The sequence below is a fragment of the Sporisorium graminicola genome, chromosome SGRAM_5 (genome assembly GCF_005498985.1).
Source record: "Sporisorium graminicola strain CBS 10092 chromosome SGRAM_5, whole genome shotgun sequence".
Lineage (NCBI taxonomy): Eukaryota > Fungi > Basidiomycota > Ustilaginomycetes > Ustilaginales > Ustilaginaceae > Sporisorium > Sporisorium graminicola.
Genome location: NC_043735.1, coordinates 1 through 24,916, shown reverse-complemented (window position 1 = coordinate 24,916; position 24,916 = coordinate 1). Strand labels below are relative to the sequence as shown.

The window sequence follows — 24,916 nt, the reverse complement described above, 5'->3', positions numbered from 1 at the left end:
CATTCGTCAGGTCCGCATTTTTAATGTACGATTGAACCTGTTGCGTATTGCACTGGTGTGTTGCGAAGAAGGCGAAAGAGGCAGGTTCGATGATGCAGCTCACACCCCGATCACTGCTCCTCCTCCTTCGCTTTCAAGTTCTCCATTCTAGCATTGTTCCTCTTGGCAAGCAGCCTGAGCGACCTCTCTTTTTCGATGTCGCTCAAGTTCTGCCAGTTTGCAATCCTGGAGATAGTGCCGTCCGAGTTGACCACCATGGGGCCAAGGTGATCGAGCTTGATGACATTGCTGGGCTCCGTCGAGGTGGGTACGTCGGATGGCGCTGGGAGGCCTAGAGGCGCCGATGGCTGAGAGCTAGATCCGCTTGTGCTGTTTGGTTCGGTCATCTTGGCAGTCAAAGGGTGGTGATGATGATGGGAGAAATAGAAAGAAAAGCAAGAAACGGCGATCTGAACGGTGATTTCCTTCCCTCAGGAAGAAAAAGGGTCCAAATTCGCTAGAAGGTTCGCGCACGCTCCAAGCTCACACATCACGTCAAGACGACAGTTTCCACATGTACTTGCCCACCACAAATCAACACTTTACACCATGGCATGACGCACTGATGCAACACACGCCAGGCTTGCTGCATTGGAGCATGCTATATCTCAGCTACGAGCTCATGTTCCTGTAGCAGCGCTCGGTGAGTGTTAAAACTCGGCGAAAGAGTGACATTTCTACGTTTGATGAACAATGCAGTACGCAACCTGTTGGTCGATGAATCAATGATGTAGCTCTCCCTTTGCTTGAGCTTCTGCAACCTTGGCAAGAATGTGAACCTGATCGGCAACCTTTTTGAGCGTGCTCAGCACACGGCCATTGCCCCTTGTGAAGCTGTACTCTTGATACTGGAGCCCCCACTCTTTGGCAAAGGGAACAACGAAACGATCGCGCACCTCGCGGAGGTTGTGGCGCGGGATGCGCGGGAACAAATGGTGGGAAACTTGCATGTGCAACCCACCGTGCAGGAAGTCCAGCCAAGGCGGGCAGTCGACGTCCATGGTTGTGCGGATCTGGCGCGACGCGAAGCTCTCGCTCAGACCCAGGTCGTCGCAGGACTGAGCAAAGTGGGAGAGGACGATCTGGATATGCAAGGGTGACGTGACAATGTGCGAGATGAGCAGATAGGCGATGCGAATAGACCAGGTGGGCAAAGAGCCGAGCAGACCGTAGCCGTACCAGGTCCAGAAGGTGAGCAGCCCCACCAACTCGAGCGCCCACCAACGGTCACGCCGTGCTTTCAAAGCCAGGAAGCCGTATGAATTTGCGTAGAGGTTGAAGCGTCCGAATGCCATGACAAAGTAGTAGAGCTTGTGCTGATGCTTGAGCAGGAAGCGGCTGGGTGCGTCGAATTCGAGTACTCGACGGTAGTAGGAAGACCACAAACCCAGAGGCTTGGACGCCTCCAACGGCGCGGACAAGGGGCTGCTTCCGTCGCTGTTGATGACGGTCGTCTGTCCGGCCAAGACGAACTGGGGCGAGATAGCAAAGAAGGGCATGTGCTGGATGTCGGGGTCGTGTTCCGGGTGGTTGGTGACGAGGTGGTGAACGTCGTGGTTGTCGCACCACCATCCGATGCTGAGGCCGCCAATGAAGTCGGCGATGGTGGTGCCGATGATGCGGTCCCATTGCCACGAATGCGTGATGCCACTGTGACCCGAGTCGTGCGCTGAAAAGGTGAGCTGATGCCAGAAGAGGCCAAGGAAGAGGCTCGATAGGAGGAAGGAAGTGGTGGATGCTTTCACTGTTGGTGGGTGTGACGTTGCCGCCGACTGTTCCGAGATCAACTGAGACTGTCCGCGTGACCAGAATCCGTAAGCGATAGATGCGAGGAGGACATAGCGGGCCATCTCGCGAGCGTAGCCGATGGGGCGCAACGTGTACAGGCCGGCGTCTTTGACTTGCTGATGTAGCCGCTGGTAGGCTTGTGAGATCTTGTGTTCGCGGACTGGATCGATCGAGTCTGGATTGGGAGGTGGTTCGAGCAGATCGACAGGAAGGGGAAAGGTCTCTGGCCGTTCTACGAGCAGAGTCGATGACAGGACAGGTTTGGCCATAGCCTGCTTGTAAGACTCTGATGAAGGCTCGATCGAATGTGACCGGCTAGCTTCCGATGTGGCCAACACAAGGCTTTCGACCACTGCTTCGTCGGAGCTGTCCGAAGACGAGTCTGGCTCAGCGCTCGCTCGATCCGAAGCGACTGAGGACATGGCTGGCGTACTACGATGGCGCCACATTGCTACTTGGGCATGGGGATGGTCCAGCTTGCCCTTACGATAACCCAGTTGCACGGGAGGTACAAGGGGTCTATAGTGGTGCCAATCTGCTTCATCGAGGTGACCAATGACGAAGCGCGACATGAGGCGCGAGATGGTGTCGTCCGAGTGGTAGGCTTCAATCTCGTCTGTGGCATCGCGTCCGACGAAATGGAGGATGGCAAGCTCACCACCAGGATGCCTAGCAAGCCATCGGTCCAGCTTGTAGATTTTTCGTCGATGCAAGACCAGCGTCTCTCCTTGGGCGATGCGTTGTGCCAGTTGGACTCGAGTCAATGTTTTTGGCTGGCGTGCTTCGCGCTTGACCTCGTTCGGCAGTGCCGCGGCAGCAGCGCTTGTTCCGACGTGCGCGACCATATTGAGACGAGCAGATGAGTCGAGAGCTCGTGCTGGAAACAATGTTAATGGACGAGAAGAGTGAGTGACGAGAACAAGGGTCTTTGCCACACCCAAGGAAAAGACCGAGAGCGTCAGAGTTAATTTCGATGCTGCGCTGTGCTGTGCTGTGCGGTGCGGCGCTGCCAGCGTTGGAAGCGGCTTGCATCGGACTGCTGCACCCGAGCCACGCAGTTCTTCCAAAATTTGAAAAAGCCTGCAGCTTCACTTGTTAGGCTCAGGGCTCTCCTTTTCGCTTGGGGTTGCCGACGCTCACCGCCACGCACGCACAAGCCACATTAAATAAATGCAATGCATCTTCTCCCCCTTTAATTCAATATCACATCTTGGAGCTGCATTCCGCACATCACCATCGAAGCATCTCTCTCACTGCCACCGAACACATCCGCATCCACAGCACAAGACGCCGGATTGATTACACCAATCATGGCGAGGACGCAGCACTTTCCGGTGCAAGCCAGGATCCCAATCTACTCGGTCGGATTCGTCGACGACAATGTCATCGTGTACTCGGGCGGAGGTGGAGCTGGTCGTTCTGGCGTCACCAACGCGGTTGTAGCAGCACAGGTGGACCTCGCTGCGCAGACTATCCACAAGCTCGACCAACTCAGTCTCTCTCGAGACGAAGATGCTCCCATGGCCATGTCGGTCAATACGGCAAAATCACAGCTCGTTTGCGGAATCAACAATACTGCCGACGAGGTCAGAGCGGGCAACAACCAGCCCATCCGCATCTTCAAGTATTCCATATCCAATCTTGCCGCTGCAGACAAGGCAGAGTCTGCCAAAGATGAGAAGGCGTCCTCGTCTACCGATAAAGGCAAAGCCAAGCAGCATGATGTGAAGGTCCAGCTCCATTTTGACAGAGCCGCCCAGTCACTGCATATTCAAGATCCAGAACAGTATGTCAAGGTCGCCGCTTTCAGCCCAAACGGTCGTATGCTGGCAGTCGCCACGACGGATGGTCAGGTTGCGCTTCATCGTTTCCCGTCCGTATCGCCCGTCTGGAACGATGTCGGTGAGCCGTCTTCCTCCGCTCTGGCTGCGGCCGAAGCCCAAGATACGTCCATCTCGATCCCTTCTCAAGACTTTGACGGGAGCGAGATCTACGACGCAGATTTCTCCCACTCCAATACCCATGTCGTCTTCACCTCTTCCTCTAAGCTTGTCGTCTATGCCACGCATCCCTTTTCCCAAGCGAATGCTGACGATGCAGCTATCAACGACGACGACGCCTCCACTGAAATCGCCGAGGGATATGCACAGACCATTCAGACCATCAAAAATCCAGCGCTAGGAGGCAAAGGCCCTTGCTCATTCCGCGCGGCGCGGTTCGGTCGGGGCGAGGCCAGCAAGGAGAAGCTGTTCACCGTCGTCAATGCTGCACCGGCCGGCGGCAAAGGTCCCAAGGCCAAGATTCGCAAGAGTTTTGTCACAGCGTGGGACGCTGATTCCTGGGATCTCATCGAGACACGCCACGTCTCGGATCGACCCGTCACCGTCTTTGATGTCTCCCCGGACGGCCGTTTTCTCGCATACGGCTCGTCCGACCTGTCTATCGGCGTGCTGGACGCAAAGACGCTGCGCCCCGTCCTCAAGATCTTGCATGCCCACGACTTCCCCCCGACGTGTCTGAAGTTCAACCCGGCCTCCAATCTGCTCATCTCTGCCAGTGCCGACAATACCCTGCGTGTCATCCCCATACCGGCCAAGGCACTCCTCGAGTCCGCCGCCAGTGGAGGAGGCGCCCTCGCTTTCATCTCCGAGACCAGGATGGGCTTCTATACCACCATCTTCCTCTCGCTTCTCATCGCTGCCCTCGCTCTGTGGCTGCAACGTCGCTATCTCGTCAACTAGATCCTAGAGCTCAATAGCTCGATCTTGAAATGACAATTTCTTTCTACTCACTATGTCCGATCGACGACGCAGATACGAGCGTGTACGCGCGTGCTGAGAAGCTAAAATTAAATTGTAGAATACATTTGGGTTGGTGTAGACAGACAATACAGATGGCCACGTCGATGCTATGAGGGCAATGTAGAGGCCCTTTTGGTATCAGAGGCTGCCGTTGTTGTTGCTGCTGCTGCTGGCAACATGGCTCGAGCTGGCAGCTTCATTGTTGGATGGTGTAGTGGACCCTTTGCCCTTGCCCTTTCTCGCCATGAGCTTGTCGATGTACTCCTTGGCGAACGACTTGATCTTGGCCTTCTTCTCGTTGGACAGCTCGGTCAAGGCAGCCGCGCGCGCAGGAGGCCACGATTTCGGGTTGCGGATCTCTTTGCTCACAATCGCATTGGTCAGCTCCTTGGCGTGGCGTTTGAAACTCTCGCGCTCAAGCTCGTCCTTATGCTTGGACATTTGACGGACGACGAGCTCGCCGACCAGCTTGCGCAAACGTCGTTCGTTGCTGGCTGCCAGATCGGCAGCACCCGAGCTTGGATCGGCGCCCGGGCGACTGCTCGAGTCGGCCCCATTGGACGACGATTGTCGGGCTGCAGAGTGGCTCGAAGACGACGACGAAGAGTGCTTGGCTCGCTTGTCCGAGTGTCGAGACGAAGACGATGGACGTTTGCGAGAAGAGATGCTGTTGAGCCCGCCGTTGAGCTCGAGTTCGCGTGCTGCCTTGGCGGCCGCTTCGGCTTCCTTGCGGGCGCGCTCCTCGGCCTCGTTTGCCTCGCGGATGATCTCTTCGATCGACTTTGTGACGGGCTGCGCTGGCGGCTGCTGGGGTTGTTGTTGTTGTTGCTGCTGCTGCTGCTGCAGTTGAAACTGCTGTTGCTTGAGCGACGAGACCAAACCTGGGAGAGACTTGGCCAGCGAAGAGGACAGGGCAGAGGTGAGTTGATCCGGTGTCAGCGGGCTCTGGCCTGAAGACTGGAGTCGACTTGGTGTAAAGTTGCCTGGCGAGGCTTTGGGGTGGCCAAATCCATTCGTTCGTTTTCCTGGGCCGTTGCTTATCGCAGCTGGAGGATCAGGCGGTGGCTGCCACGTTGATCTGCTTTCACGCAGATCCTGGTCACCGGAGAGTGCCGAGCCAAGCTCCGAAGAGACGGCATTGGGCGCCTGCGCATGATCCATGTCGAGTGGATCGTCGAGATCCTGCATTCGTCTACGGTCGACCCACGTGGTGACGGCAGTTGCGTCCTTGACGGCCTCGCCGTCTTGTTTGATGGCGTCCTTACGTGCAATGCGATAGGTCAGGTCGAGCTTCTTCCACGCTGCGAGCAGATGCTCGGCGCGAGACGACACCTCGGCGTCCTCTGCTGGCGGAGCACCTACAAGGGGTGCTTGCGTCGGCTCTGCTTCCACATTGCCGTTGCCGTTAAGCTTCGTGGTCAAGTCAGTGGTCGAATCTTCCTTTTTCACATCGCTATGGCCGTCCGAACTCTCCAGCTTGGCCGTTACTTTGGGCCGGTAAGTTTCAGCGACGATGCGGACCTGATCCTCGACGCCGCAGTCGATAACTTTGTTGCGCGCAATAAGCGGCCACCGGGCCAGGACATTGACGATGAGAAGCACAATGTCGCGATCATTCCACCACTGCTCGAGCAGGAACTGCATGAGGATGAATCCGTGCAGCTTGACGAGCGACTTTTGCACGTTGACGTCCATAGTCATTTCCATCCTGCGCAACAATTTTTCGAGGATCTCTCGCTTGGGACCGGCTTGTCGTGCAGCGGTCATGACACGTGTGGCCTCGTGTTCCTGGATGGGGCGCATCTGTGGGATAAAGTCGAGATCGAGTCGCTTGCCTCGCTTGCGGCGCGAGCCCTTGGCCTCTGTCTGCTCCACCTCGTCGGAAATGCCGAGAGCGTCAAGGAAGAGATCGTCCATGCCGCTGAGGTCAGTCTGTGTCTTGCCACCCAGTGTGCCGACGCAGTTGGGCTCGCCACAGAAGCACTCCTGCGCATCGTTGCCGTAGCGGTCGACGTTGTAGTTGAACGTCAGCTCCTCGCCCTTGAGGATGTTGCGTTTGGCAAAGATGCCCATGCGGAGATGCTTGCCGACCTGCCACTTGGAGACGGAGCAGTTGGGGTTGCAACTGTGATTAATGAAGCGACCCTTTCCGCCCTTTTTTGTGGCGTCGAGGTACTCGTTTGGTTGCAACATCATGAAGTAAAAGTGCCGAATGCCTTCGACACGGTACTGCTGCATGCGGTCGAGGAAGGTGGGCTGGTTCATGACTTCACCTACGTACTCGTACACGAAGGTCTCCTTGGAGATGTCCTGGGCGGCGCGCAGGCCGAAACCCTTCTTTTCGGTCTGGACGATGTCGACATCGATGTACTGTCTGCGATGGAAGCGCTGGTTGCGACACTGCTTCCCCCATCGACATTTGGACGAGGAACACTCGATTTGGGTCATGCGGTTGATGCAGCCCGAGTAGTCTGTGCAGGCCAAGTCGGGGTTCTCGGTGTTGGGGTTGCAGTCGCAGATCATGTAGTCGTCAAACTTGCCGGGAGGTCTGCCGAGCTTCTTGTCGTGGTAGTCGTTGAACGTGATCTCTTGGAAGGTGGCCATGGCGGCGTCCTCTGCGAGCGGAAGATGAGTGATGAGCTGAGGCTGCGGCTTGGCTTTGGGTTTACGCGCGGAAGAGGTGGATGCGAGAGCGAAAGAGGCGGTATCGTTGTGGTGGATGGCACTGTCGTCATCGAGTGCGGAGGGTGTACGAGAAGCTGCAGAATGACTTTGATTTAATTCTGACGGAGACCCTAGAAGAGCAACGTGTGCGGAGCGTGGGGAGTGCGGCGAATGTTTTGGTGGTGGTGCGTGGTCATTCTGGGCAGCTGCACTGGCGGAAGCGGATTGCGGTGGCGGGGAAGGAGAGGGAGTGAATGCTGGTGGCGACGGCGGACGCGGTGATGGGGGCGGTATAGATGCTGACGAGTGCGGTGAAGAATCGTGCTTGAGCTGGGCAGGATCGGATGTGACACCGACGTCGTCCAGGCCGAGGTCGACCACATCTTGCGCCCCTACAGCAGCGGCAGCGGCGACTGCTGCGCCGTGGCCAAAATCCAATGCCATATTGTATCGATGCCTTTGTCAACGAGGGGATGTGCTGACCGGTGACGAGCGCAAAATCGAGCAACCCGACTGGTTATGAGGCAAGCACGAGTCCTGCGGACGGAGCCGTGGGAAAGGATGGAGTCGGTAAAGCGATCACAGAAAGCGGAACAAGCGATGCATGATCTGTCTCGAAAGCGGCCGATGGTTGTACGCGATGTAAAATGGAGCGGAGGTGCCAGATCGTAGGAGGAGACACCAGTGTAACCGGATGTCAGACGGACAGGCCGAGGAAGCGTGCGACCATCGAAAGAGAGGAAGAGGGAGAGAGAGGGCGAGGAACAGCGAGCGTGTCCTCAATGAATGCCGAGCGAGATGGTGGCCGTGCTTGCTGGGCAGCGAGTGGCAAAGATGCTTGAGGCAGGTTGGAAAGATCGTTCGTTGATGGGTGATGTCGACCGGACAAGTTACGATGGGCACCTTAACCGACAAAAGACTTGGTGCTGAACAAGATGCCGCGAAGCCACGGTGCGAAAGTGGCGGAAACGACTGAGCGAAATTCGCGACAGTGGGACGAGACAGAAGCACAGAAAGCATTTTGAAGTGATTCGCGCGCCTGCCTTTGCCTGGCGTCCTCTCGCTGGACCCGCCCGCAAAGGGTTCACGGCAACTGATTTCACTTCTTCTCTCTGCCATTCCGCAATCCGCGTCGAGCGGCGGGCGGATTGAGGAGCAGCAGCGACCAGGCAGCAAGCAAGCAGACACCGCTTTTTCAGCATCGTCTCGTGATGTGCTGCCCTGTGATTTGGCACTAAATTTCTTTTGTGATTTTCGCGGCTTTTTCATCTGTTAGCTCGCTCGCTCTCCGTCTTGATGCGTGCCACTTTGTGACTGGCAGAAAAAGGGCAGCAGGCGGCGATGCTCCAATCTCAAGAGAAAGAGACAGAGTGACCGACCCGCGACGACGGAGGAAAGAAAGAGAGGGAGAACAGCCCAAGTACGACAGCCGCATGAGAGCCATGAAGAGGAGAGCAAACAAGAAAGCACAGACTGCAAGCACAAATCGCGAGTATCTGTAACAGCCAACTGCAGCAAAAACCTCGCTCGCTATCCGACACCTCCATCGCCATCAGCTATCCATCCTCTCTCGCTGGCCCTCACCCGACTCGCTGGTGCTCGCCGTATTTCAAACAGCATCTCACCCCTGCTTGGCGATGTAACATTGATACAAGCGAGAGCCACGTACCGACCAGCTTCATTGGATACTATCTCGAACACCGGATAGACGTCCATCGCCCTTCTTACCACCACCACCACCACCACCAAACCTCTTTCCTCGCCTGCCTTTCCTCTCTTCTCGCGCAAGCCTGGATAAATGTCGATCATCAGCGATGTATCACTATTCACAGTCTCAGCAACCACCTTACCACCACCAGCATAAGCAGCAACCACAACCTCCACCTCACTTCAACCACGCCCACGCTCCTCCTGGCCCGCCTCATCAGCCCTACCAACAGCAGCACCAACCACCACCGTCTCAGCCGCAGTCTCACAATCGGCCTGGCATGCAGCAACACCACCACCACCATTCGCACCAACAGCAGCACATCCCGCCCGCGTTCAATGGCGCTCTACCGGCCAGACCCACCCGCAGCTCCGCCATCCCCATCGTAGCACCTGCGTCCACTCCACCTCCTGGAGCAAAGCCTGCACTTTCTTATGGTGCCACCACTGCGGCCGGCGTCGCGGCGTCGCAGCCCGAAGCATCCAAGTCTCCCGTAGGCGCCAATGCAACCGCCTCCGCTCGCAAGCCGTGCCGCAACGTCGCCATCTACGGTCATTGCAAGTATCAGAACGATGGCTGTCCCTTTGATCATGCGTCTGCATCGGTGACGAATGCCTCGAGCGCGAATGCACAGACTCCCAAGTCACCCGCAGCGCAATTTGCGTCCGGATTTTCAGCGGCCTCATCGTCTCCTGCCACCTCGCCCAACAAGGCGAGAGGCGCCAACAACGGCCCTACTAGCCCGCTCAAGGGAGCCCTCAGCGCACGCAACGTCGCAGCGCCCGTATTTGTGCCCAAGATCGGTGGTAGCTCCTCGCCTTCGCTCTCTGCGGCTTCCCCCGCCCCCACCGCCCGGTCAGCGATGGACGGCGTCGCATCGGATGTCAACGACATGAGGATCGATTCGGCCAGCACCAAAGAGTTTACTCCCAGCGCATACACCCAGAACGGTCCCGGAACTCCCAACATGTACAATTCCAGCTATGATGTCGACCCCATCAACAGCTCCTTTGATCCGTCCCACAACGGCGAGTCTCAGATGGGCGGCACCTCGGCGTCCTCGGCAGTTCAGGGCCAGGCTTCGCGCCCGTACAACCCGTACGAGCACATGAACGAGTTTGGTGACCCGACGCCTCCCCAAGGTCCCCCCGGTCTTGGTCTCGGCGCCGGCATGGACTACTACTCTGCAGCCGCGAATGGCGCCGCCAAGATTCGACAGCCGCTCCACTACCACCTCTACGCTCCACCGCTGCCGCACGTCTCAAACCTGCATCCGCACCACCTCACTGCCAATGCCTTCTTCCTCAATCCGAACCAGCGCGAGGAACTCCAGCGCAAGCAAGAGGCCATGCTCGCAAGTGTGCCTCCTCCAGAATTGGGCGGACCCCACCTGCCTGAGGAGCTGCACGTCTACCACTCTCTCGTACCGCTCGAGCATCCCGGTCCTGGCGCGCCCTCCTCGATGAGCATGCCACCCGGCCTCATCGATCCTCGTATGGGTGCTCCTGGCGCCAACGGAGCAACGGGCGCGTCGGGCGACCACAGCAAAGTGTTTGGATACCGATCTCACTCGTACAAGGCCACTTGCACGCTCGATGGCAAGCGATACGTGCTGCGCAGGCTCGAAGGCTTCCGTCTGCAGCATGAGGCTGCTATCGCCCTCGTGGAACGCTGGCGCCGCATCCGTCATCCCAGCATTGTCAGCGTGCGCGAAGCTTTTACTACGCGTGCTTTTGGCGATCAGTCGATTGTGTTTGTCTACGATTACCATCCCTTGGCCTCTACGCTGTATGCCGAGCATATGACCATCAAGGCAGCCCAACCCGATCGTCGCACCGGCCGCATGCAGCCCGTGTCGATGCAGGTGCCCGAGCGCACGCTGTGGAGCTACCTCTGCCAGCTCACCTCGGCGTTGCGCTCGATTCACTCGAGCAACCTCGCAGCTCGATGCATCGAGACGAGCAAAGTGCTGCGCACGGGCAAGAACCGCGTGCGCATCAACTGCTGCTCGGTGTTTGACGTGATCGCCTACAATCCAGACGAAAATGGGCCCGAGGCGCTCAAGGCGCAGCAGCTCGAGGACATGGTCAATCTGGGTGCGCTCATCGTTGGCATCGGCCTCAACAACTACTCTGCGACCAGCGACATCGCTTCGAGCCTGGCCATCTTTGCTGGGCGCTACTCTGCCGAGCTCAAGAACGTCGTGGCTTGGCTGGTGGGGCAGTCGCCTGCTCCCCACGAGTCTGCTGAAGACACCACGGAGGTGCCACGCAACGTCGGTGAGCTGGTCAAGGTGCTCGGCAGCCACTGCGCCGACGAGATGGACTCTGCGCTCAACTATACGGATCTGATGGAAAACTCGCTGATGAAGGAGCTCGAAAACGGCCGTCTGGTGCGTCTGCTGTGCAAGTTTGGATTCATCAACGAACGACCCGAGTTTGATCACGACCCACGGTGGGCCGAGACGGGCGACCGGTATGTGATCAAGCTGTTCCGCGACCATGTGTTCCACTCGGTCGACGAGGCTGGCCGACCGGTGGTGGATCTGAGCCACATCCTGACCAACCTGAACAAGCTTGACGCGGGCACCGACGAGAAAATCATGCTCACATCGCGCGACGAACACAGTTGCCTGGTGGTCAGCTACCGAGAGATCAAGAACTGCATTGAAAACGCTTTCCAGGACCTGTCGCGCACGCGGTAGTCATCGGTGGATCTGCCCTAACACACGCTATCTCTTATGTCTATACATGTATAACGATACTCGCACGCTCATCACACCAACCATTTCGAACCCTCTTGAGTGGCACGTTCCGCTTTGCACACGCCCGACACGCAGCATTCAGAGCAGAGAGACACGGTGACATAGACAAATCCCGACGATGCAAAGACACTGGTGACATGAGAAAGCGACAAGAAGGAACGGGCACGGCGTTTACAGCTTGGATGCTCTGTGGAAGCGATCGGGCTCAGCAGCGGGCTTGAAGTTGGGAGGCGGGGAGTGCAGGTAGGGCTGGTGGGACTGCTGGTGGGCTGTGGGTGTGTTTGCAAAGTACGGATGCGCGATGTTGGCGATCGGGGTGTGTGCGGATGCTGGCGGCGCGGCGGACGCAGGCGCGGCGGTATACGATGCTGACGAAGGAAGGGCCGTCGGCGCGGGTAAAGAAGCCGACGGCAGCACCTGAGGCTGCAGGTTGGAGTGGTCGTAGTCCAAAAAGTGGTTGATGTCCCGGGCGACACGTTCGGGGTACTGCCAGATGAAGCCGGCGCCCGAGTCTTCGTAGAGGTTCAAGGCTGGCTTGGGCAACCTGCACATGAGCTCCCAACTCCTGCTGGCGGGGATGAGCGAGTTGTTGATGCCGTTCATGACAAGCACGGGCACGTTGATCTTGGCCATGGGGTCGGTGTAGGTGCCTCCGCGTTGCTGCGGCAACGTCTCCCAACTCCTCCACGCCAGACGCTGACATCGGAGTGGACCCAGCTCCCGACGGTCTTCCAGCAGACCGATAAAGGGCGCCTCGGAGGGCAGTTTGGAGCGGTACTGGGCGAAAGCGTTGATGCGATCCCAATGCTCTTCGAGTGCCTGCTGCCCCGCGGAGGATTCGGTGAAAAACGTATGCTTCAAAGCCTGCTTGACCTCTTCGGGCTTGGTGCCGTCGTTGAGCGAGAGACGTGATGCGTTCATGAGGTTCCAGTCGTCACGCGGCCAGGCGATCGACATGGAGCTGCGCGAACACTCTTCGTACAGGCGTGCCGAAATGGCGGGTCCCGTCGTGCCTGCGGCGACAATCTTGCGCACGCGTGTGGTAGCGGGGCTCGGATACAAGGCCGTGAGCAAGGCAGCTGCACCACCCATGGCAAAGCCGAGCACGTCGTATTCGGTCATCCCGAGCGAATCGGCTATCGCGACGGCGTGCTTGGCCCACTTGTAGAACGAGCCCATGTAAGGACGCGTATCGCGGTTCGAGACGGATCTGCCGCAGTGGCAAGGGTCAAAGATGACCAGCGGACGTGCTTTGAGCAGATGCGCGAGGAAGAGCGGGTCCCACATGTCCATGCCGGCGCGAAAGTCGCAGTGCAGCAGCAGCGGCACCTCGGCGCGCCTGGGTGGTTGGGGGAAGGATGCGGTGTACGTGGCAGCTCCGTTCACAGCAGCAATCTGGTGGAAGGCATCGGCGTCGACGTTGAGCCAGCGATAGGCGATCTTGGCACCGGATCCGATATAGATGAACGTGGTCGGTGTCGTCTGTACCAGTTTGAGACAGTGACGCAGATATGGGTCTGCGACCTCTGCAAACAGCTCGGCCATTGTTGTTTTGTCGCTCTGTGTCGATGTCAGTTGTTGGATCGTCGATGTGAGGATTGCGATGATTGTAGCGACCGAGTGAGAAAGGACGAAGCGATGCAGGGCAGGCGTGTGATGGATGGTCAGAGGGAGAGCGGAATGTGTCTGATGGAATCAGGCAGTGGTGCTCAACTTTAAACACATGGCGGCAAGGCGAGCGCCGGTCGGAGAGCAGCTTCAAGTAGCCGACTGCAACGATAAACTCATAGGCTTCTCCCACGCGGGGATGCAAAGGTATGAACACGAGCAGGCTTGCACGCTTGCACGCTTGCATGCACCTCTTCGAACTATTCGGCGAGTTTTTCCGGAGGCGACCCGACTTGGACCCTCGTTCCCGTTTGCCTGGAAGCTGCAACCGCAACCGCAACAGCAAACCCACTTCACAATTCGTCGTCTATCGGGGAATCGTACAGGCCAAGCTTTATTTATGCGGGTACGAGGGTACGTTTCCGTGGTCGAGCCGCTTGTTGACCCTCCGCCCCCGCCTGCCCGCCTGATCACCATGATCAGAACCCATTGCAACCGGGTCTGGATCTCGTTGCCAGTAGATCACTGTGGGAAGCAGATGGATGGTTCATCCTCCGCCACGGCCCCGGAGATTATCACACTTGCCAGACCCTTTGGTCTAGACCATGTACCACCGCAACCCTTTAGCCAGCCGACCGACTGCATGAGCTTCTGTCGCCTTTCATCCATCAGTGCCTCCGACTTGTGTGGATCGAGACTGTCTCTGGGTGAGTTCCTTTTTTCCCTTGCTTTTTATCCACGCGAGAAACCCTGAACGAGGCAAATCACGGCTTTCGTCTCTACTTTTCCGTCAACGACTGAGAGGTTAGATACTTTTTCCGACTGGACCAGTTTTAGCGTACCGGCCGACAGTCGCGCCCGATTAGAAATCACCTCGACCGATGCCCTTGCTGTTTATGCGCCTGTGTGGACCTCCACCAGGAATTTGCTTTAGACACCACCACTACCACCACCAACTCGGGACTGCTGCTGCGACCGGCGTTCTATCTCTGTTCTTTTCGCATATCGGCTTGCGGTCATGAGGCCCGGTGCGATCAAGCAGAGGGATGTAGCCCCCGTACAGACGTTTGCCAGGGCTGCAGCCAAATGCTCGGCAGAGGTGAGTTGTCGCCTTCATCGCCGCCCCAAGGCTTTTTCAACATGCTTCCTCGTCTGGTCGCTCTAACGTAGCGATCCTACCGGTATGTCCTTGACTTTCTTTACAGGCACGCACCTACGGTCAGTGCGTGACAGCCAACTACGAAAACATCGAGCGCAACATGTGCCAAAAGGAGTTTCTCGCCTTCAAAACTTGCGTGCAGCAAAAGGTAGGTGTCGGGTAGGGTAGATAGACGTGGCTAGTCGTCTGTATTCTTCCAGGTTGCAAAGGACCCGTTGCCGGCTTGACCCGCCTCGTGTCTCTCCTATCTCTGTCGCTGACTGTCGCTGACGCTCTTCATCCTCGTTGCTTACTTGTCACCCTCTCCACAGCTCGGTCGTAAATGGTAACGACCAGCACCTCACTCTTGTACACTACACATGGAAGCATGAGCATTCTGCCATCCTAACCTCGCCTCGACCGCCCGCACTCGGACCGCAGAGTCTGGTATCTCTCAGCACGCATCTTGCTATCTGTCGTCCCAAAGAGAGGGATCAATTCGCCGATGTGCCTATCTCGCATTTCCGGTCGATTCGTCGAGACCGGACGTCGCCCACGCACAGGCCAGGCATGGGGCGTACTTATCTACGACGGACCGAAGTCGGTCATCGAGTGCGGTGAAGTCCGGCTTTATCATGTTGCGCCTGGACGGTGACCGCACCGTGGCTTTGACAGCTGCAGGAACGAGTGGGATGAGCACCGGCTCTCGCTTGAATCGACTTGACCTTGATCGCGCACAGTGATGGAGTGAGCGACGGCCAGATTCCATGTGGCGGTTGTGACCTCGGCAGCGGCGTGAAGACCGAGTCTGGTCACGAGACCCAACCACGGGCTGGATTCTTCTGTAGCAATGTGCGCGCTGGGTGTCCCAGTCTGTTTGCGGCTGGATGGATCGGCAAATCCGCCGAGCGTGGGGGGTGCACGATTACCAACCAGAACAAGCACCACCGACGAGCGACACATACGACAACGGGGCGGGGTTGTAAAACGGGTTATGGTTATCAGGTTTTTTTCTTTTCGCGTCAGCCAGATCATTCCTGCCTTGTTTGCAAGAGAGTATGCAGTTGTAGTTCCTGACAGGAGTCCTAGCAGTTCATTTAGGGGAACAAAGCAGCAAAGACCCTGAGCAAGGATGGTCGTCGTTGTAGCATCGCAGCGACTGAACAACGTCAAGAGGTAGTCTACACAAACGGACATGGTAACCATGGCACAGAAGCAAGGTTGCGCGATAATCAGCCCGCGGACATCGGACCGAGGCGCCGAAGGTGGAATCGTGCCATTTCGGCTTTGATGGCCGTCGCGTGGCCTTGCTTCAGGATCTCGACATGCTTAATTGGCCTGCCTACGCGCCACTTTGCTCGCTCTGGCGAACCATGCTTGGCAGTCTCGACACGCGCCACGCCGATGCCGCCGACGAGCCCACCTTGATCCTACCACAAGGCTTGCCAGATGCAGAAAGGCCGGCGTGTCAAGAGCAGTGTTGATGCAATCCAAAACCCGGATTCTCGAGCTTATCGTCAGAGAGAGCTCTGCTGCAGCCGAAACTTGACTTTGGCAGGAGCACCTCGCTTAATCCTCGCCACGCACAAACGGGCCGGTCATGTTTGCACGCCGACGACCGATGGATTCCCTGTTGCCCTTGACGACGCGCTGTGCATTAGCACCTTGGCTTGCTGGTATCATTTGAGTAACAAGGTCAGCATGAGAACTGCAATTCGCGCTGTTTTTGCGATTGAAATCCGAGCCCACTGATCGGTCAACCCCGCAATTGGCACCTTGGCCTGATATCGCTCTCTCGCGTGCCTTGCCACCTTGTCGACGCTCCGAGACACCGCCGACGAATCAGCTCGCTGCTATCTCACTCACCATCCTTGAGTCGTGCTCTGGCTAGCTACGCTACACTTGACATCCTATCACTCCCACCAAACTCGGTATGGGGTAAGACACCCAATCACTTATCGCAAAACCCTTCGCCGGCCCAAGACCGAGCTAAATCCTGTCTCGCCCAGCCGAGCTAGAGCATCGACGCAAATCGACTATCGGCTCTCGCTTCTCGCTGCACCCCGCGCCTCGCTTCCTGTGCCTTGGTGCATATGCTTCCAGCTTTCGTGTATCGAAACGTTTGCCGTCACTATCTTTCCACTTGTCTCTCAAACAACCCTTCTCGACATTATAAGTAGCCGCCATCTTCACCAAGTACCTTTCAGTCTCCCGCACATCAAGCTCACTACCTCCACCTCTGCGCTGCTCGGTTTGGACCTCAAAGCACCATCACCCAAAAAAAGGATCACCCCGTGGCCACCATCGCGCTCTTACGCGCCAGATATCCGTCAACATGAAGGTCCACTCGTCCTTGCGATACAACTCGCCGCTTTGCCAAGTCGTCTTGGTCTCATTCGTCTGCTTTGCAACAGTCGGAATGTTCTCGGCAGTGTCTAACCTGGGTGCCGGTGGTACCCAGTCCATTACGCTGTCCAACATCACCAACGCCATTCTCTATGCCCTCTTCGCCTTGACCGGTCTTGTCGCCGGTTCGTTCAACAACATCTTTGGTCCTCGCATTACCCTCTTCTGCGGCTCGCTCGGCTACGCTCTCTACCTCGCTGCTCTCTGGGTGTACCAGGAGAAGGCTCAGGATTGGTTCCTCATCTTCTCGGGCGCCGTTCTCGGCGCATGTGCCGCTCTCCTCTGGACTGCTCAGGGTTGCATCATGCTTTCCTACCCTCTCGAGGCCGAAAAGGGTCGCTCCTTCAGTATCTTCTGGGCTATCTTCAACAGTGGCTCGCTCATGGGTGGTCTCATTGCACTCGGCATCAACCTCAAGCAGGGTGGTCTGGACGCAGTCAAGGTTACGACCTACATCGCCTTCTTTGCTGTCATCATGGTCGGTGTCGCCCTCACCTGGACCCTCCTTCCTCCCAACCGCGTCGTTCGTACTGACGGAACCCTCGTCAAGGTCCAGAAGAGCAACACTGTCAAGCAGGAGGTAGGCGCTCTGCTCAGCACGCTCAAGAAGCGCGAGATCTTGCTTCTCATTCCCATGTTCTTCGCCAGTAACGTAAGCATTCAACCCTCTCCATGTTTGCTCTTGCCCCCTCTCTCTCCTCGATACACCGGTCGCTAACACACCACCTCTAACCCTTCTGAAATGTACGCACACAGTTCTTCTACCCTTACCAAGGCTCGATCGCTTTCAAGTCTTTCGACAGCGCCACCCGCAGTGTCAATGGTGTGGTCAAGTCGGTCGGTCAGATTCTCGGTGCCTTGACCCTCGGTTTCCTGCTCGACAAGCTGCCCATGCAGCGTCGCAACCGTGGCCTTGTCGGTCTCGCCGTTACGGCCATCTTCACCACGATCGCTTACAGCTGGGGCATCAAGTACCAGATCCCCATCACCCGTGCCACCAACTGGCCCAAGAAGATCAACTACGAGGACTCTGCCTTTGGCGAGCCGATGGCCATATTCGTGCTGTACGACATTGGCGATGCCTTCTACCAGGGTTTGGCCTACTGGATCATGGGTGCCATCACCAACGACCCCTTTGAGCTGGCTCGCTTTGCCGGTATGTACAAGGCTGTGCAGTCGGCGGGGGCTGCTGCTGCCTTTGCCATGGATGCGACGCTGGTGCCTTACATCAACGAGATCGGCGCCGTGTTTGGCCTCATGCTCTTCTCGTTCCCCTTTGCCGCCATGGTCATCTGGGGCATCCGCGATTCCAACTACGAGGTCGAGGAGCAGGTCTACATCGACGAGGCCGCCGCCGAGAACACCAACACTGTCGCTGTCCTCGAGGGCGGTCAGCAGACCAGCCCCGCTTTCGACCGCCAGTCCTCGGGCAGCAGCGAGAAGAAGATCTAAACCCGGTGTCCTTTCCGCTGCACTTCCTTACTGCTCCCTTCCCTTCCCCTGCTCGCATACCCTTTTGTAGCCGGTTGTCACTGTCACTAGAAATGGATCCTGTGTTGTTCAAGTCATCCGCCGTGCATGCTTTCTCCCGTGAGATGATGGGATGCTTGACATGTTGCAGCCGCTCAAATCTGTGTTATTTTGGTAGCCGAGATCGAGTCGATGTTCGCTCCTCCACAAACATGGCATCGAGCAGAGCAAGCTCGGCAAAGACATGGATTCAAGATTCGCACGTCGATGGCTTGGTCATCAATCGCTTGCTGTGCTGTACTTCTTGGTGTTCCAGCTTGGTCTCTTCAGCTGTTTTGCTGACCTCGTAGCTGTGCGCTCTTCCTCCTGTGCGACCATGCATTGTCTAGCCTGGCCCTCGTTACCCTTGCAATCGTGCTGCCAACATGAACAAGAGACTCGATGAGCTCAAGAGCACGCTCGTGCAAGCTCCTCCTGCCGCAAGTCAAGCGACAAAGCCGCCTCAGTGGCTGGGAGAGCTGCTGAAAAGCGTGCCCGGTCTACCGGCTGACGCCGTGCCGCACAACCGCCCCAAGCACGCCCATCTCCAAAGTGCGATAGCGGCAGCATCGCTTCATCCAGCGATCGAGGCCTGTCTTCACCTCATTAATGTGAGTAGCCGGTCTGCACTTTGCTAACAACTCAAGATGGATCGCTGACCAACGACAAGCTTCGCCGATGCTCTTTGACCTCTCCACGAACATAGAGCGATCTGTATTCTGCGCACTTCCTGGTTCGAAAGGCCCAAGGTGGCAGCCGGTACTTGGACTGGTTGCATGCCGTGCTGCACAAGCTCGAAGGCGACTTTCGAAACGCCAAGATGTGGTACACTGACCTCGGAAACACCAATGCAGGCTCTCGCAGTCAGGCCGATGACAACAAGAAAACTGACGAGACACCAGCCTTTGGCAGGTTCCACGAGTTCTGGTTTGTACCGACATGCAACGGAGGCCGGGGTAGCCAGAAGCGCGCTGATAGCCTCGAGCTGGCAAGCTGCAATGATCTCCCGAATTGCCTTGAGTTGACAGCACATGGACACACCGACCTCGTCTTTCTCACTTCGCTCGCTGTCAAAGCCGCCTCTTCCAATGCTGTAAACGACAATTCGGTCACAGGCGAGTTTGCAAAGCACCACGCCGACACGACGCTTGCAGAAGACAAGATCAAGCTGTCGCAATCCGCTTTCGGCCTGCAAGACTTGCAGCTGCTCTACCGTCTACTGACACATTCAACGAGCTGCCGAGACACGGTCAGAAGCTTGTCGCAGCTCGAGTTGGTATGGATGATCGGAGCCATGGTACAAGACTTTGGCTGGCGCGCGTACACCATAGCCGATACAGTAGATGCGCTCAAAGTCGAGTCAACTCCAGCATATCAGAGTGAAGGTGATGCACGCAAGGCTAAAGCGTCCAACATGGTGCTGAACCCTGGACAAGGCCAAAGAAAGTTCTGAAGCAAGCATTGTTGGTCTTGCTCGTTAGGCCGTGTCCGTCTCTGTGACGTCGAAATGCACACCTCCCGCATCTGATCTTTGTGAGGGAAAGATCGACCGTGCAGCACCCCTTGGCAGAGACTTGAGCTTTGCGGAGATGATTGACATGATGCTGCCGGCAGCTTTGCGCTGGCCAAGCACATCTCTCCCTGTGTGAAGCGGCGGAATCGGAAGTCTGAACCGTGCTCAAGCCCTTCGACGAGTTTGCGCGCAGTGACCTTGTTCGCGTAGATCTGTTCCAAGGTGTAAATGCGGCTATGCAGTTGCAGCTAGAGAGTTATATCAACAACGGTGTGCTGTCTTCACTACGGCGAAGAGGCTGTCGAAAGAATATGTGTTCCGCGAACCGGAGCACAGATCAGCGTTGATGCACAGTTCTGCGCGAACAACATTTCGGCAAGCGTGCACCGAGATCCCCCTTTGCACCCCGCGCTTTAAAGCACGCAACCTGGCTGAGTTGGAGTACGCCCCTACATCAGAACACGTATTTGGCTCACATCTGTCGCTGATCGCAAACTCTCGCCACAGAGACTACTCCCACAACCAATTTAAGGAGACGCCCACCATGACACAGTCGCACTCGCTCAAGTATGACCCCGACTTCTTGCAAGCCGCTGGCCCGGAGCTAGCGGCGCGTGTACGACGGCCACCGCCACAGCCGCACGATGTAGAAACACAGCGAGTCAACTTTGATACACTCATTCGTGGTTTTGGAAAGCATGCCCCCAAACAGCCGGTGACGACAACTAAGCACCAGATCAAGACGCGCGACGGCGCAACCATTGCGGTCTGGCAAGTGTCGCCCGAGCAGCCACAAGAGAATGGCCCAGCTGTGTTGCATATCCATGGCGGTGGCATGATCTCGGGCTCTGCAGATGCATTTGTCGCTTCTGGACTGCTCGCTTCGACCGCTGCAGCAAGCGGCGTCTCGATGTTCAGCGTCGACTATCGCATTGCGCCAGAGCACCAGCTGGACGGACTGGTCAACGACTGCTACGATGCGTTGCAATGGCTTTCGTCCAACGCTGCCTCGCTCGGGATCAACAGCAAGAGAATCGGTGTGTTCGGCGAATCTGCTGGAGGAGGCATCGCCGCAGGAGTAGCTTTGCAAGCTCGTGACAAGGCTCTGTCTCCACCACTGCGCAAGCAGATCCTCATCTACCCCATGCTCGACGACCGAAATCTCGTGGCAGATGAGCGTCTAGTTCCGACTGCACTATGGGGCTATGTCAACAACTTGACCGGGTGGTCGGCGTTGTTGGGCAAAGGTGTGCCAGGAACCGACAAAGTCAGCGAGTTGGTCAAGTACGCGGTTCCAGCTCGAGTGCAGGACCTTTCTGGTTTGCCCGACACCTACATTGACGTTGGACAGCTGGACATCTTTCTCGAGGAGGACCTGGAATACGCTCGAAGGCTGCACAAGGCCGGCGTTCAAGTCGACTTGAACGTGTACAAGGGTATGCCACATGCCTGGGAGCTTGTCGGTGGCCAGAACACCGAGAAAGGTAAAAGGATCTTGGACGAGAGGATCCATGCTCTGCAGAGCATCTAGATTGAGGACGATCGGATCGCGCACTAGTAGGACTCGCGCTGTTGGAATGCAAACACTCGGCTCCCCTCCTTTATCGGCCATTGAGCCGTCTTGACACTTCTAGTGTACGAGATCTCCGAGAACGGAGGACAATGTTTGATGGGCCGTCTCAGCGGGACTTCATCGTGACGTGAGCGGTCCGACGAGCTGTCGGTTTTGTGAGTTATTACGACCAAGTCACAGGATCGTGAACGGACCGTGCGCCGGCGTCGGTCGGTGAAACCTGCACGTCGAACGTTCCGTAGGGGTTGGCCAAGCAAGAGTCGACTTGATAGCCATGTTTGTCAAAGCCTAAACGAGTGCAGACTGGTCGGACTTTCGTGAATACCTCATCTGGGGCTCTGGCTCTGGCTGTATGTGTACGTCTTGAGAGATCTGGCCAGGTTGATTCAATGTGCTGTGATCGTCTGTCACAAGGCAACAGCTAGAGGAGGGATTGAGCCTTCTGTCCGCATGATATGGTATTGTCGCCGACTTTGTCTCGCACAGTACGCGTCCGCTGCAGCAATGAACGTGCGAGGGCAGTTTGCTCGGCTTGATCACACTAATCCGTGCGGCCCCCTCGGCAGTGCTTCGTTCTTCTCGTCGATCATGTTGAGTAGCTGTGCCAACAGGAGCGTTGAAGCGCAGATGTCCGCCGCCATATGGACACAGACTCATCGTGAGGATCAACAGCGTGTGATGAAAGCGGTTCCAACACTGTGTTGCATCTAGCTTGTTTCGTCAGGTCGATTTGTCGTCGCCCGGCTTGTCTGAGAGTTGATTGCTTCTCGAGCATGCCCCTCGAGACGCACAGCCCTCTCGTCAGCACATGCCGCGCAGAGCAGCTGCTGCGTCTTCAACGGTCACCTCATCGCGAAAGAGGTACTGACTGGTTCAAAAGCAAAGAGGGGTTTTGAAACCAGCCCGTAAGCTATAAAGAGAACGGGAGGGAGAGACGGAGGACCATCAATCCATCACATCCAACCACTTCCAAACGAGGGAGATACTACCACAAACCCAACTCTAACCTCTCACTCCTTCACAGACTTGTTCGGCTACAATCGATCCACAATGAAGCTCTCGATCGCAGTTCGCGCCTCTCTCCTCTCGCTGGCCACAATGGCAGCCGCTTCTACTTTGAACCAAGTCAAGACGGACATCATTGCGATCGACGTTTCGGTCAACAACCTTTACAAGCAATGCCAGGTGCAGTCGCTCAACTACTTTTCTGGGATTGCCATCCGCGAAGCTGCGGATGATCTCACCAACAAGATCAAGGCCGGTGCCGAAAGCGCGCGACAACTGCAAGAGACGCCCACGGACAAGGACGCCGAACTCATGATCTGGACGCTCAGCAAGACCGAGAGCAAGGTCTCGCTGGTGGTGGACCAATTCATCAAGCTCAAGCCGCATTTCCAGCAGCTGGGTGTGCTTAGCATTGCCGCCTCGAGCGTGACCGCGTTCCAGGGCGAGACCAAGTCGTTTGCGGATCAACTTGTCAAGCTGGCTCCTGCTCACGAGCAGAGTGCCGCGCTCAAGCTCGCTGACAATTTCAACGCTGATCTGAAACGATGCAACGATGCCTACAACGCTCCGGCCGCGGCGAGCCCTGGGGTGCAGGCGACTCCAGTTTCGAGTGGAGCCCAGCAGGCGGGCACGAACTATGCTGGCGGAGCTGGTGCCGGTAAGGCTGGTGCGAGTACCAACCCTCACGGTCTGGTCAAGAGGAAGGGGGGACTCGGCAGCAAGCACCGTTAACGGATTGCTTTCCTGTCGCCTTTTCGTGCGCATAAATGGCGAGACTGTGCAGCCGGACAACCAAGTAGTTGGTGAGCAACTCTGTCGTCTGTCGTTTCTTGACGTGTCAATGTCGAACTGTTTCTCCCAATCCATGTGGCTCTGAGAACAAGCCGATGCCCGTGCACGTGCAGGAGAGCAGAGTGGCAACCTTTTCGAGCTTTGTTTGACATGTGGCAACCCTGGCAATAACGGGCCTTTTGTCGCGGGACTCGACTGCACGGTCACCGACCAGCGCAGAAAATCCGGTTACCGGGTATGAAACGTGGAGCAAGTGCCGGTCTTGATCATGTGGCCATCCTGTCGAGTGTTTACATCCATCCCGCTTCCATCATCCATCCGCCTTTTGCTCAATATGTCTGCTCCCGTGAGTCACCCGATCGGTCTTGGCTGCCACGCCGTTGTTTTTGTTGATAGGAAGAACTGATCGTCTGCTTGTTGGTCGTCGCCATCACTCTGAGAGCAGATCCGTTACGCTCTTCCTCAACGACCCGCCACTGTTGCGGTCATTGGTATTGCTGCCTACTACTTTGGCCGCGAGAATCCCAGCTTCGCCAACGTGTTTGGAGGCACTGCCAACCTGGACAAGTGGTTCTACATCATCGCAAAGCTCCACGCTGCCGAGGCCGCCGCCATGCTTGTCTACTCGCTCTACCGCGGCGCTGATCTGATCACCAGCATCAAGTACACCCTGACCCAATTGGTCGTCGGCTTCCCTACCTACTTCCAGTTCAAGAAGCTCAACAACTAAGAGTGCAATCGACGTGACCGAGAGCGCGGTACAATGGGACACACACTCGACAAGTCACAACCAGGTTCTCACTCAGCGTGCATGCAACAGACCTTCGCATGCCGTCCACTTCCGTAATAAAAGAGGAGGTTGAATGCCAACTCGTTCATTGTCTTGCCCAGCCTTGTCCCGGCTCTTGTGTGTACTGTAATGATGGAAAAAAGCAGCCGTTGTTTCCGGCGATGAATTCCTGCTTTTCATTATTTTATGTTTCTGTTCGGGTTTTGTGTGGAAAGATATCTGCCAAACAGTGACGAATCAAGATGCTGCACCCAACGCGACCTGTGAATCGCGCTCGTGCCAGCTGTGTGCATGCTTGCCACGTGTTGAGGGTCTATGCGCTACGTGCTTGCAACATCAATTGTTCGTCTTGCCAAGTGTAGAGGCGCCAGGGCGTGCACGTTCAAGAGCAGCATCAGCCATCGGTCCATATTTCCTTCGCTTGATCCCAGAGCGGCTCGCTGCGCGCTGTAGCTGGCGCCTTGGTCGAAAAGTTTGAGCTTACCGATATTCAGGCAGCAGGCGTTCGCCGTCGGAGAGGGGTATGCCGGAACGGTAGATTCCAAGCCAGGTGCCCGCGCAGAAGCTGAGCGCGCCCACTCGCAAAGCCCCTCCCACGCCCTTGACGCCGTGAACAGAGATGGCTCGAGTCGCGAACATGGACAGAAGCGCCGACAGAACCACGTAGTAGCCCGTATTGCTTAGGTCGGGCTTAGGGTTAGGGTTAGGGTTAGGGTTAGGGTTAGGGTTAGGGTTAGGGTTAGGGTTAGGGTTAGGGTTAGGGTTAGGGTTAGGGTTAGGGTTAGGGTTAGGGTTAGGGTTAGGGTTAGGGTTAGGGT

The 24,916-nt window shown here is 56.8% G+C and overlaps 12 protein-coding genes across 12 annotated transcripts; 8 read left to right on the top strand and 4 right to left on the bottom strand.

The window, feature by feature from the left end:
* Positions 1-110: 110 nt before the first annotated feature.
* Positions 111-386, bottom strand: EX895_004756 (uncharacterized protein; the record flags this gene model as incomplete). Its single annotated transcript, XM_029885350.1, has 1 exon — positions 111-386. The coding sequence occupies one exon, from the start codon at positions 384-386 to the stop codon at positions 111-113; it is 276 nt and encodes a 91-aa protein (XP_029737916.1).
* Positions 387-761: 375 nt separating this feature from the next.
* Positions 762-2,672, bottom strand: EX895_004755 (uncharacterized protein; the record flags this gene model as incomplete). Its single annotated transcript, XM_029885349.1, has 1 exon — positions 762-2,672. One exon carries the CDS (start codon positions 2,670-2,672, stop codon positions 762-764), a length of 1,911 nt encoding a protein of 636 aa, XP_029737915.1.
* Positions 2,673-3,137: 465 nt separating this feature from the next.
* EX895_004754 (uncharacterized protein) lies at positions 3,138-4,568 on the top strand (the record flags this gene model as incomplete). The annotated part of the gene is made up of 1 exon (XM_029885348.1): positions 3,138-4,568. One exon carries the CDS (start codon positions 3,138-3,140, stop codon positions 4,566-4,568), a length of 1,431 nt encoding a protein of 476 aa, XP_029737914.1.
* A 198-nt stretch (positions 4,569-4,766) lies between these two features.
* EX895_004753 (uncharacterized protein) lies at positions 4,767-7,736 on the bottom strand (the record flags this gene model as incomplete). The annotated part of the gene is made up of 1 exon (XM_029885347.1): positions 4,767-7,736. One exon carries the CDS (start codon positions 7,734-7,736, stop codon positions 4,767-4,769), a length of 2,970 nt encoding a protein of 989 aa, XP_029737913.1.
* Positions 7,737-9,106: 1,370 nt separating this feature from the next.
* On the top strand, positions 9,107-11,704 carry EX895_004752 (uncharacterized protein; the record flags this gene model as incomplete). The annotated part of the gene is made up of 1 exon (XM_029885346.1): positions 9,107-11,704. The coding sequence occupies one exon, from the start codon at positions 9,107-9,109 to the stop codon at positions 11,702-11,704; it is 2,598 nt and encodes an 865-aa protein (XP_029737912.1).
* Positions 11,705-11,935: 231 nt separating this feature from the next.
* On the bottom strand, positions 11,936-13,309 carry EX895_004751 (uncharacterized protein; the record flags this gene model as incomplete). The annotated part of the gene is made up of 1 exon (XM_029885345.1): positions 11,936-13,309. One exon carries the CDS (start codon positions 13,307-13,309, stop codon positions 11,936-11,938), a length of 1,374 nt encoding a protein of 457 aa, XP_029737911.1.
* A 1,081-nt stretch (positions 13,310-14,390) lies between these two features.
* On the top strand, positions 14,391-14,860 carry EX895_004750 (uncharacterized protein; the record flags this gene model as incomplete). The annotated part of the gene is made up of 3 exons (XM_029885344.1): positions 14,391-14,471; positions 14,578-14,679; positions 14,843-14,860. The coding sequence occupies 3 exons, from the start codon at positions 14,391-14,393 to the stop codon at positions 14,858-14,860; spliced, it is 201 nt and encodes a 66-aa protein (XP_029737910.1).
* A 1,985-nt stretch (positions 14,861-16,845) lies between these two features.
* Positions 16,846-18,368, top strand: EX895_004749 (uncharacterized protein; the record flags this gene model as incomplete). The annotated part of the gene is made up of 2 exons (XM_029885343.1): positions 16,846-17,568; positions 17,673-18,368. 2 exons carry the CDS (start codon positions 16,846-16,848, stop codon positions 18,366-18,368), a joined length of 1,419 nt encoding a protein of 472 aa, XP_029737909.1.
* Positions 18,369-18,811: 443 nt separating this feature from the next.
* Positions 18,812-19,878, top strand: EX895_004748 (uncharacterized protein; the record flags this gene model as incomplete). The annotated part of the gene is made up of 2 exons (XM_029885342.1): positions 18,812-19,036; positions 19,132-19,878. 2 exons carry the CDS (start codon positions 18,812-18,814, stop codon positions 19,876-19,878), a joined length of 972 nt encoding a protein of 323 aa, XP_029737908.1.
* A 604-nt stretch (positions 19,879-20,482) lies between these two features.
* On the top strand, positions 20,483-21,469 carry EX895_004747 (uncharacterized protein; the record flags this gene model as incomplete). Its single annotated transcript, XM_029885341.1, has 1 exon — positions 20,483-21,469. The coding sequence occupies one exon, from the start codon at positions 20,483-20,485 to the stop codon at positions 21,467-21,469; it is 987 nt and encodes a 328-aa protein (XP_029737907.1).
* A 1,092-nt stretch (positions 21,470-22,561) lies between these two features.
* EX895_004746 (uncharacterized protein) lies at positions 22,562-23,248 on the top strand (the record flags this gene model as incomplete). Its single annotated transcript, XM_029885340.1, has 1 exon — positions 22,562-23,248. The coding sequence occupies one exon, from the start codon at positions 22,562-22,564 to the stop codon at positions 23,246-23,248; it is 687 nt and encodes a 228-aa protein (XP_029737906.1).
* A 394-nt stretch (positions 23,249-23,642) lies between these two features.
* Positions 23,643-24,038, top strand: EX895_004745 (uncharacterized protein; the record flags this gene model as incomplete). Its single annotated transcript, XM_029885339.1, has 2 exons — positions 23,643-23,654; positions 23,754-24,038. The coding sequence occupies 2 exons, from the start codon at positions 23,643-23,645 to the stop codon at positions 24,036-24,038; spliced, it is 297 nt and encodes a 98-aa protein (XP_029737905.1).
* Positions 24,039-24,916: the final 878 nt, after the last annotated feature.